Source organism: Aspergillus aculeatus, assembly GCF_001890905.1.
Source record: "Aspergillus aculeatus ATCC 16872 unplaced genomic scaffold ASPACscaffold_5, whole genome shotgun sequence".
Taxonomy (NCBI): domain Eukaryota; kingdom Fungi; phylum Ascomycota; class Eurotiomycetes; order Eurotiales; family Aspergillaceae; genus Aspergillus; species Aspergillus aculeatus.
In genome coordinates, this window is record NW_017962980.1 from 30,427 (window position 1) to 41,469 (window position 11,043).

At 55.0% G+C, this 11,043-nt stretch overlaps 6 protein-coding genes across 6 annotated transcripts; 3 read left to right on the top strand and 3 right to left on the bottom strand.

Annotated features, from left to right (window-relative positions):
* Positions 1-92: 92 nt before the first annotated feature.
* On the bottom strand, positions 93-944 carry ASPACDRAFT_115709 (uncharacterized protein). Its single transcript, XM_020195918.1, has 2 exons — positions 807-944; positions 93-738 (listed from the first exon to the last, which is right to left on the bottom strand). Exons 1-2 carry the CDS (start codon positions 890-892, stop codon positions 294-296), a joined length of 531 nt encoding a protein of 176 aa, XP_020057492.1. The 5' UTR covers positions 893-944; the 3' UTR covers positions 93-293.
* A 224-nt stretch (positions 945-1,168) lies between these two features.
* Positions 1,169-2,440, top strand: ASPACDRAFT_1866432 (uncharacterized protein; the record flags this gene model as incomplete). Its single annotated transcript, XM_020197874.1, has 1 exon — positions 1,169-2,440. Exon 1 carries the CDS (start codon positions 1,175-1,177, stop codon positions 2,438-2,440), a length of 1,266 nt encoding a protein of 421 aa, XP_020057493.1. The 5' UTR covers positions 1,169-1,174.
* An 80-nt stretch (positions 2,441-2,520) lies between these two features.
* ASPACDRAFT_41415 (zinc-binding alcohol dehydrogenase family protein) lies at positions 2,521-3,799 on the bottom strand (the record flags this gene model as incomplete). The annotated part of the gene is made up of 3 exons (XM_020200935.1): positions 2,521-3,058; positions 3,129-3,715; positions 3,782-3,799. 3 exons carry the CDS (start codon positions 3,797-3,799, stop codon positions 2,521-2,523), a joined length of 1,143 nt encoding a protein of 380 aa, XP_020057494.1.
* Positions 3,800-4,215: 416 nt separating this feature from the next.
* On the top strand, positions 4,216-5,154 carry ASPACDRAFT_8044 (uncharacterized protein; the record flags this gene model as incomplete). The annotated part of the gene is made up of 1 exon (XM_020205654.1): positions 4,216-5,154. A coding segment is annotated over one exon (939 nt), but the record flags the coding sequence as incomplete, so codon positions are not given.
* A 1,131-nt stretch (positions 5,155-6,285) lies between these two features.
* Positions 6,286-8,208, bottom strand: ASPACDRAFT_51107 (cytochrome P450; the record flags this gene model as incomplete). The annotated part of the gene is made up of 8 exons (XM_020202433.1): positions 6,286-6,633; positions 6,692-7,242; positions 7,296-7,368; positions 7,426-7,676; positions 7,724-7,783; positions 7,848-7,897; positions 7,953-8,068; positions 8,122-8,208. 8 exons carry the CDS (start codon positions 8,206-8,208, stop codon positions 6,286-6,288), a joined length of 1,536 nt encoding a protein of 511 aa, XP_020057496.1.
* A 305-nt stretch (positions 8,209-8,513) lies between these two features.
* Positions 8,514-10,038, top strand: ASPACDRAFT_77001 (cytochrome P450; the record flags this gene model as incomplete). The annotated part of the gene is made up of 3 exons (XM_020204846.1): positions 8,514-8,650; positions 8,713-9,384; positions 9,435-10,038. Coding segments are annotated over 3 exons (1,413 nt in total), but the record flags the coding sequence as incomplete, so codon positions are not given.
* Positions 10,039-11,043: the final 1,005 nt, after the last annotated feature.

An 11,043-nucleotide genomic window follows, 5' to 3' on the forward strand; every position in this document is an offset into this window, starting at 1 on the left:
AAAATATATGCATACCTTTAAGTAAAGGAGTCATTCACCTTGCGTGTCTTCTTCAAAATTGTTTTGCGTAGAGAAACAAAGACAGATATATTCACAATTTTCACCTAGCTAGAATCCAAAGATCACCGTTTCCGAGCATACAACCTCAAATTTGCATGCTATCCCCACTCGCAACCAGAATTGTAGTAGACTGATGCTATCACTCTGCACTTCACTTTCTACCTGTACACCTCCATTGCCTTTCCTCAGGAATAACCCTCCAGACATACCAATCTTCAACACAATTCTTTCATCTAGGCATTCAGACTTTCAATAGTGGCCCACACCCCAACCACCCAGAAAGGCACATCCACCACCCAGAACCGTATGTTATTGACCTTCATCCAGCCGGCCAGCAACTCTATGGCAACCTGTGGTACCGTCTCGGGGCTCATCATGCGCTTCTCGAACTTCAACATTTTCGGCGCCACGGCCAAGTGCGCAAACGAAAGGAAAAGTCCAACCCCATAAAGAAAGCGGGCGTTGCTTCCGGCGAGGTCATCCGGGCGTACGAAGAGGTTCAGGATCAGGGCCACCCGAGTCAAGAGCACAATGCCAATGACCCCGGTCCAGACGCGGGGAACGACAGTCTGCAGCCAGTGCTGGAAGGCGGCGCCAACGTGGTCGATTTTTTTCGGCGAGGTGTGAGGGGGCAGGAAGGTGGAGAGGGCGAAGTATTGGGCCAGGCGATTCATGAGGCTGTTTGGCTTGTTAGCTGCATTCTACTTGGCTGGTAGAAGAGGGAATCGCAAGGAGCGCCAGCGTACAGGATGGTGGTGGTGATCTGAGGAGTCACTCGGAGAAGCTTTAGGGCTAGGCTGCCCGCGGAGACAATCATAAGATCGAGCGCCATTGTGGTGTGCTTGAGAATAACTGGGTTGATTGAGTCTGAGAACGACTGACTGTGAGGTCTGACAATTAGTGTCAAACACGCATTGTGCAAAGACTTTATTGCTGAGGCAGTCGGACTCGGATTCGGGCCTCTTCGCCACGCCTCCCGAAGTAGTCGGAGATGTCGCCGTGGCAGAGTCTATGACTATACCACCCACCGTTAGGATCAAAACACAGCACTTCCCAAGCTGGAGGTGACCATGCGACTATTCCCTTCCGAATCAAACACCCCACATCTCTCATCATGCATCGATTCTTCAAATCTGAATTCTTCAACTTCGAATTCATCCGCATCCTCTCGGCCGCCCCCTACGGTGGAGCCGAAATCGCCGAATGCCTGGTGGCCGCAAGCCAAATCACCAACGATGATCCAGAGAGCTGGCATCGAGCGTGGCTCACTCAGGCCGACAAAGCTAAAGCCCTCGGGGACGAAGCCCTGCACTCTGGTAACAAGGTCTCCGCGCGACGAGCCTACCTCCGGGCCTCAAACTACTACCGCGCCAGTGGCTACATGTTCCACGACCGGCCAGGGGCACCGGACGCTCGTGTTCTACCCCTGGCGCAGCAAGTCCTAGACACTTATGCGCTCACTTTACCGCTGCTCGACACAGGGGAAGCCAGGCAGCTCAACATCCCCTTCGAAAGCCACCAACTCCCCGCATACCTCTACCTCCCACGCGACCGAGCCAAGTCTGTGCCTCTGCTGCTCAGCCTCGGCGGCGCAGACTCCATCCAAGAAGAGTTGTACTATGTATACGCCGCCAGCGGACCGCAACTGGGCTATGCCGTGCTCACCTTCGAGGGTCCAGGCCAGGGCATCTTGCTCCGTCGCGATAAGACGCACATGCGTCCGGATTGGGAGGTCGTCGTCGGCCGCGTCCTCGACTTCATGACGGCGTACATGCGACAAGACCCCTCCGCGCAACTGGATCTGTCGCGCGTGGCGGTTGTCGGGGCCTCGATGGGGGGCTACTATGCTCTACGAGCGGCCGCCGACCCGCGCATTAGGGCCTGCGTCTCGATCGACCCTTTCTACGACATGTGGGACTTCGTACGCAACCACGTCTCGCCAGCAATGCTGGACGCGTGGAAGGCCGGATGGGTGCCCTCAAGTGTGGTCAACGGTGTCATGTCGCTGGCGATGGCAGCCTCTTTCCAGGCCAAGTGGGAGGTGGGCCTCGCCATGTGGTTCTTCGGCGTTGACTCACCAACGGAGACGCTGCGACATATGATGAAGTATACGCTGGCCCACGCGGATGGGACCAGTCGCTTGAGTCAGGTCCAGTGTCCGGTGTTGGTGTCCGGGGCAACGCAGTCGCTGTATCTGGAGCCCGAGAGCGATGTGCTCCGGGTCTTTGATGCATTGGCGCATTTGGGCGACGAGCAGCGCGAGATCTGGATTGCGAGGGCGCCGGAGGAAGGCGGGTTACAGGCCAAGATCGGTGCGATTGGACTGGTGGTGCAGAGGACGTTTCGGTTCTTAGATCAGCATCTCAACGTTACGCGGTAGTCGAAGCTTGTAGTTTAATATCATTGCATTGTTCAAGCTATGTGGTATTCCCATATAGTGATTGCTGCTGATTCATAAGTTCAGAGATATCCTCCATCGAGGAACACCACCAGTTTCTCCCCGGACGTCCCTCCGGACTTCAGAATCTCCAGCGCTTTCAAAATCCCTTCGAATCCTCCTTCAACCGTCCTGGCGGGATGAGGAACAAATTTGCCCTCGTCTACAAGTCGCTGAATGGTCTGGAAAAACTTGCCACTGTCAGCGCGCAGTTGAGGGTTGGCGGAGCGCTCGTAGCCATCGGCCAGGGCAATCTCCTTCCCACTGGCAGCCAGCCCCACAATCATCTCTTTGCGAACGGTACGTCGGAGATGCAATTCCTCGGCGGGCTGCTCCAAGCAAGTGTACTTTCCCCCCACGCGACTGAAGGTGTCGTAGCAGATCAACTGGGATTGAAGATCGGTGATGATGTCCAGCACGTGGCGAAGGCGGCCACTGGTGTAATTCTTGATGTCAGCCGCACAGGTCTCCGATCGGTAGTTGAAGATCTTCTCCGCGCCCGCCGCTCGCACCAGCTCGTTGTTGTGGGGGGAGCAGGTCGCAATGGGGCGATAGCCTGCGCTGTATACCTTGGTCAGTAGTGTGGAGCGTGGAATGTGGACGTGTTCTGCCCTTTGGGGCAACGACGTACAGGCGCAGAATCTGGAGAGCTGCTGTTCCGGTGGAAGTACTCCCCCCGTAGACCAACACGGGGGGTGGATCATCTCGTAGAGGCGCATCGGGTGTCCCTTCCAGACCAAGAGATTCGTAGAGAGCAATCCACAGAGTGGCGAAGACGCTACCTCCGAGAACGGCGCCCTGTGCGAAGGAGATCTTGCTGGGTAGCTTCAAGAGCAGGTCTGCATGGGCTGCCACATACTGCGAAAAACTGCCTGAGGGTAGATCAATCGGATTCGAACCGTGGATGCCACCGCACACGCGGTCCCCGATGCGAAGGTCTGGTCGGATGCGAGCGGCTTCAGGACCGATGGAGAGCACGGTGCCGGCAAAGTCGCAGCCGATGCGGGCTCCGGGAGAGGGAAAGCGCGAGGGCATCTTCCAGTCGCAGGGATTGATGGAGACGGCGACGGTCTTGACCAGCACCATGTGCGGCTCGGGGGTTGGGAGTGGTGCATCATGGTAGATGGTCGCCTTGCCCGTCTCGTCCTGAGCGATCACCGTTTGCTGGGAGGGGAGAGACACTGTCGCGGGGGAGAACCCGGCTGGGAGGGAATATGGCTGCACAATCATGTTGAGTTGTCAGACAGTCAGTAAGATTACGGAGTCATTTACTACTTCACTTACCATACTTGAAGAGGCCATCGTAGCTGCGGAGAGTCGGATTCGGAGGTTCGGTCGGCGTCAATTCGGGCCAATCGGCCCCCTTCAAGCCCTAATCCCATCCCCCCTAAACACCCAAGTAATCACCTTCCGGTGCTCAATCACTGAATGACTCTACTTTCACGGTCCTACTACATTCACCCATCCAGTTGTTGGTCGCAATGGCTCGGATACCATTGGAGTTTCTCTCTATCACTCTGCCCGTGCTACTCCTCGCGTACTTCCTGGCTATTGAGTACGAAGTCACTCTTCCAGCCATCGCCCACCCCAGCAGCCCCGTCGGCAACCCCGAGAACTACCTCCAATCTATTTACGAGCAATTGGACCTCGACCTTCCCTCTACCTGCACTGTGAACCGTCTGTCCGCCTTCGACAGTACACAGACTGCCCTCCTCGACTTCTCCACCTCCCCCTTAGAGCAATTCGACGCCCCCAAGCTTGCTTCGGGCCTGAACGCCACCGCGGGAGAACAATGGGCGTTTGATGGGACCTCCTCGTCCGGCCGCAGCGGCCTTCTGCTAGGCATCTACCGCGATGCCTCCTACGCCTTTCTGGGGCCGGGCAACTTCCGCCTCTCGCTGGATTTAGTCTGGGACAACGGCACCACCTGGTCCACCGTCGACTACCTCTCCGCGTCGACCATGCACATCTGCCCGGATCAAGTGATTGGCATCTGGTCCCACTCGGCAGACCATTATTACGCCTTCACCGTGACGGCCGACGCCAAGCAGGCCCGTATCCACTTCCACACCCCGGACGTGGTCGGCGTCGTTGCCCTGCACAGCACCACGCCGGCACGCTACCCGGACGGCCAGCTGTTCCCGTCGGAGGCATCATCGACGCAGAACGCCCCTATGCTGCACTGGGTGGAGCCCATTCCCGGCGGGTTGATCGACGTCGACCTCAAAGTAAATGACGTTCCCTTCCGGTGGACCGGACTTGGCGGCCACGAGCGCTGGTGGTCGGCCAAGGGGTGGTTGGATATCATGACGCAGTGGGAGTCCGTGCGGCTGATGGCAGGACCTTACGTGCTGAGCTTCTGGCAGCCCACATCCCGCGTGAATGGGGTGGTGTATCCGTCCGCCTTCTTGACCAAGCACGGCGAGAAGGTCTTTTCGGCAGTCCACGACGAGGTGTCGGAGGCAGAGGATTATATTCTGTATCGTCCGGTGAAACAACAAGGGCAAGAGAGGGAGGCGGGGTATGAGGTAGAGTTGGTCTCGCCAGGGCAGGGGAAGAAATGGGTGTTTGGGTTAGAGTATCGCAATCAGGAGTTTGAGTTCGAGTTGGGGGAGAAAGCGGGGGGCAGAGCGTATGTGGGGCGAGCGAAAGGGGGGGGAATCCATGATGACGAGACACTGGAGGAGCCGTCAGAGGGTGTGTTTTTCATTGAGCATGTCGATGTCGAAGCCTTGACTGTTCCCAGAGCGTATGTGGTGGTTTCGGAATGGTTCTATCGCGTGCGGGCGCAGATGCTGAACTCGTGGGGGAATGGGGGGCAGTAATTAGTACAGTACCTTGATATAACAACTTACGTGGACTGTCCCTCAGCCTAGCTGAGAATTTGGGTCTTGTAAGTAAGATCTTTTTGAGGTTGCTTCCTGAAAGGGGCAGGAAATAAAGCCTTCAAGATCAGAATTCTTAGTTAAGCGCGTACGTGTTGTTTACAAATTATCCCACATTACGTGACCTTACAGCCTCGGGCCCTCTCTGTGCGCTGTCAATCTGTATATAATTCTTTGTTATGTCTTACACTCAAGATCTTGTGTAGAGATCTATAGATAAATGCCTTGTACTTCATGTAGGCGAATGCGTACTGCATACTACGTAGGATTAAGTATACAACCCTCAGTCCTGCAAAAGGTTCTTGTGGGACTTCTAGGAAAGAAGTCTAAATATATATGCTGCCGATCCCATGGTAATAACATTCTAAATAATGAATCGTCCATTATCCGTCTTCAGCATGCAATTTCGTTTACTCAACGAAACAACCTGCTATATTATATGTACTTTAACACACTTTGCATTTCCTATACAAAGGGGTTTGATAGGTATGCCTTACTCCCTAACAGATAGGAACTTCTGCATGACTGGCTATTTTATGAGTACACAGTAGGAAAGCAGGCTGAATAATGAAGTGGACGGATTACCAGCACTTTAACAGTCTGCACCAGCGGCATACATCTTCTAACATACAGGGTCTCTGGTGAAGAAAGATCATTATACCTTAGGAAAGACGTTTAAAGCGGAGAGGTAATATACCTACGGTGGACGGCTTAGTCTCCTGTAGTTGCAACATCTGTCTCTTGGTAACCGATTCTTCTCTCGTTTCTCCTCTACCACTTAACTCAGATGGAAACAATGCTTTCTTACACAAACTAAACGCTTGCAATTCTTGACTATCCGTATAACATGTCGCAAGCGCTCTGCGAGATGCATCCAAGTACTCAACAGCGACCAGACCTCATCTAGTCATCCATGCAGAAGAACCGGACCTGAGGAACAGGCAATTTCCAGAATCCTTCAAACCGCAGCTCGCCTTCCCAGTCCAGCTGGTCCGCATTGACCAACTCCCAATCATACTTCCACGCCAACTTCGCCAGGGTGATTCGCATTTCCATGTAGGCCAGATTGACTCCGAGGCAGCCGCGCGGGCCCAGCGAGAACGGCTTCGACGCGGCAAGGTGATCATGTTGGAATTTAGCGTGCCAGAGCGCATGGGTGGCGGGCAGCCAGCGCTCTGGATGAAAGCCCCTTGCATCGTGGAAATAATCCTCGCGGTGGGCGGTCGTCCATGAGGAGGTGGAGACTACCGTCTGTCGTTGTTCGTTAGCAGGGTGCGTGGACTTGAAGAGATCAGAGGGTGCGGCTCACCCCTTTGGGGATCAACCGTCCCCCCACCATGGCACCGGGCGAGATTCTGGGCAGGCCGAAAGAGGTCGGCGGACAGATTCTCAACCCCTCCTCGATCACAGCGTTCAGGTACGGTATCCCCTGGAGTTTCTCGCTGGTCATGTCGGAGGCCTCATCGAATGTCTCCCGGAGTTCCTGCTGGAGATGCCAGAGCTTGTCCTGGTGGGCTGCGAGGTAGTAGACCAGAGTGGTCAGGGCCGTGGCGGTAGTGTCAGATCCGGCGATGACGAGCACATTTGCCTGCGCGAGGAGCCATTCCTCGGACTGCGAGCGGGACTTGTCGGCTAACAGCCGGGCGAAGAAGTCCTCGCGGGTGACCGTCTCTTGTCGCGCAACTCGGGAGCGGACGAGGTCGCGCGAGTATTTGAGGAAGAGGTCGAATTTCTTCTTAATGCCGGTCGGTAGGGAGAAAAGGATGAAAGGCCAGAGGAGAGGCAGACGTCGGCCAATCTCGAACAGAGTGACGAGGATTCCGCCGTCATGAATGGTGTCGATCCAGAAGTGGGATTTGGCTACAGCGTTGATTAGCAAGCCAGCAGTCTACCTCGAAATAACAAAAACTTGCCAGATTCAACCGCGCCAAATGACTCGGCAAATGCCAGCTCGCCGATGATATCGAAACTCAGGAAGTTGAACCACTGTCGAGATTGGCGTCAGAGAACGATCGAATGGTCTGTGGCGGGGCTCTCGCTTACTTCTCGCATGTTAAGTCCCTCCTGGGTCCCCAGATTCTTTACCTGGGCAAGGAACAGATCACTGTACTGGTGAATGATGGACTCTTGAGCCTTCAATGCCCGGGCACTGAAGCCATGAGCCAGCAACTTGCGCGTGTCTCGGTGCTTTTCCGGGTTACGCTCGGCGACAATTCCCGGCTCCGGCTGGTAATGCTCATAGAAAGTGCCTTTGATGAAGGGCTTGTGGTCCTTGGTGGCGTGTCCATAAATGTCTAGGACCATCAGCCAAGTCTTTTCGCATCGGGAGTGCGCAACGGACCATTGAAGCTCTGGGCAGTGTTGAAGCTGAGTTCGTTGGGCGCGATGCGAACCACCTCGCCTGTTATGCTCTGTCAGTGCTTATGCTGATTATCTTTGGGGTCGAAGCGTCAGAAGCCACCCACCGTACTGTCTATGCGCGTCTTCGATCGCAAATGGATATCTTCCGCCCATCCTGGTGCCATCAGCGTTGCGCTACATTTTTCTCGAGATCGGGATGGAGTACTGACCAGTGCCGGGCATACCACAAATGGGTAACGGCTGCCAGCTTCGGGCCTGGATAGTTCGACAAGGGATGAAACCACACCCTGTAGATCGAGCGAGCGACCGCATAGACGAGGTAAAGCTAGATGATAGTAAGTATTTTTTTTTCTCTTCTAGCTAGGTGGACATACTTACCACAGCAAAGTGCCAGGTGATTCTGGTCCAGGACGCTTTGGGTAGGGCTGCCAGGTAAGCGATGGTAGAGTCGAGGATTTCAGACATGATGGGTCTGGAAGCTTTCGCTACTCCGTTGTGACCGGAAAGTTTTCAGTGATTGTTCTCTCTCTCGTCTTTCCAGTGGAGGTTTTACCTTCTTGATGGTCAGATGTGGTCAGATCGGACCCAACGTTCGGGGTCGGGCTCTGTTCGGATGCCAATTCGGAGAGGCTCTCCCCACTCAGCGCCCTAAATAGCGCCCATCTCGCCACACACCAGTCATTCATTTCCAACAACCACCCCCACCACAGACACGATTCACCGTCAAGATGGTGAGTCCCGCTGTGTTGGCCACCGCGGCCGTGACCGTGGTTTTCCTGCTGGCTCAACGCTACTTCTCGCTGCCTGTCCTACCCAACGAGCCCTTGCTCATCCCACACTGGATCCCCTTCTTCGGCCATGCCTTCCGGTTCGCTCGTAGTAAGCGATCCTTTTTCCGCTGGGCCAAGTGAGCATATCCCTCCGGTGCATTCCATGTGATTTGGTTGAATCATATGCTAATGAGGTCAGCGCCAAAACGGGCGGACAACCCTTCAGCGTCCCCATGGGGGGCCGTCGCCACTACATCTTCAGCGATCCAGCTGATATTGCCGGCATCCACAAGAATGGCAAGACCTTGAGTATTCGGGGGTTTGTCCGGTTCATTTACATCTCGATCTGGGGCTTCAAGCCGGCCGATGCCGACGCCATGTGGGAGATCAAGCCCGAGTGGCACCGCATGGATCTCGAGTGGCTGCTGTCGGACAAAAACGACCAGATCGCCGTGCACTACCTGCATCGCATTGAGGAGCAGCTGCGCGTGCTGGATGCAGAAGTCGAGGGAGCTCCGGACAAGGCCATTGTGCGGCCGGGTCTCAAGACGGTAGTGGACGTGCAGGGCAAGGCGACGTGCCAGGTCTTGTATGGTGCGACCACTCTCGAGAAGCACCCTGGACTGCTGGACGATCTCACCACCATGGTTCGCGACGGCTTCTGGGGCTTGCTGTTCCGCGCCCCGCGGTTCCTCTTCCGCAATGCCTACGAAGCCCGCGATCGAATCATCAACACCTACGCGGACCTTGTCGAAAATATCGAAACTCGCAAGGATGTTTCACAGTATCTGTACGAGCGCACTGTCTACTTGACGCAGCAGGGAATCAGCCCCCAAGCGCAAGGTGCGGATATGCTGCGGACGATGTTTGCGTGAGTGCTTCTGTTTCACCCATCCTAAACCATTACTGACACGGTGCTAGTTCTCTTCTTAACTCTATGCCCACTGGTTACCTGGCCCTGCTTCACATTCTTGCCGAGCCTGGTCTGGCCGACGAGGTGCGGAAGGAACTCAAGGACTGCGGCTATCTTGCGCGCTCGCCAGAGGAGATGCTCGAGATCCTGCCCGGGAAGATGCCACTCCTCCGGTCCATCTGGCACGAGACGCTGCGCATGCACAACAACTCCCTGACGGTGCGTGAGGTCACGGCGGACACCAAGTTCACGGGCAAGAAGACGTGGCAGGTGCAGAAGGGCGGGGTGATCAACATCCCCTGCGGTCTGATGCACTTCAACGAGGCGCTGCACCCGGACCCGGAGTCGTTCCATGCGCGTCGGTTCATGGAGAAGGAGCTCGGTGGGGAGGGCGAGAGTCACGCTCGCACCACGAAGCCCTTTGGGGGTGGTTCCACCCACTGCCCCGGTCGGGTGTTTGCGGAGAAGCAGATGATCGGGCTGGTGGCTGCTTTGCTGATGCGCTACGATATGGAGATTGTGAATGCCGATTGGAAGCTGCCGCTGGTCTCGGAATTTGATGATATCACCAAGCAGCCCACGGTGTGGGTCCGGATCTCTAAGAGGGCTTGATGCCGGGGGGTGGAGGGCGCCAATGCTAGTAGATCATGTTGTATGCAGGAATTCGTCGATGAATGAATCTTTATGCTGTCGTGGCAAATCTGCCTTTCTGTTTGACTGTAGATGCAGGTTCCCTTTGGCGGTAATGAGCCTTGGGGTATTTTTGCAGGAGATAAAGCCAGGAACTACAGCTTTTTCCTATCATTCCTCAAAGACTTGAGCTAGCAGTCGATGTACGATGAGGCAATCCCACAGATGCAGTTGGGCAAGTTCCCCGGGATGATTCGTACGGCTGCAAGATTTAGCAGCAGCATGGGAGGATAGAGCACAGGAGCGTACTCAGCTCATTGCTCCAAGACCCATTCCTCTGGTCGGCAGTCTTGCGTGGAACTCCGGAACTCCACCGTGGACCGATCGAAGTGGGGCCACTGCCACGAGTTCGGGCCAGTCAGCCGGTCGGAATTCGGAGTCGGGCCCTCGTATCGACTCCAGTGACCGCAGCTTTCTCCAGTTGACTGGCGAACTGCATAGTGATTGTGGAATCACGGTCGGAGATGTGGTTTGCGAGGGGAAAAAAAGGAAAAAATGGAGGGTGAAGCCGGACTCACTAACCCAAAACAGATCAATTAGTGCTATACTCGGCTGGCATAAGCAGTTGCTGGCTAATTGTGACAGGTTAGTTAGTTAACTGAACTACTTCGTAATCCAAGAAAAGAGGCTCTGGGTTGCTCTGAGAGTCTGGAGTCCGATAAGTCGTATTTTCTATGTGCTTGAATGTAAGTCTGCCATTCTGACTACATTGCAGTATGAGAATCATAGAATCAGATGGGTTCTGTCGAGATAGTAGAATCTACTCCAGGCGCGTTATGGGGGCCTTGCGGGTAAGGCACACATTCAGGCAGCGAAGACCGACGGGCAACTTTTGGAACTCCTGGAAAACAGTCCACCTTCAACATTCCACTTCTCTCCATCTCTACTCCCCCTCGCTACTTTGAAACTATCCTCATATCCAACAGT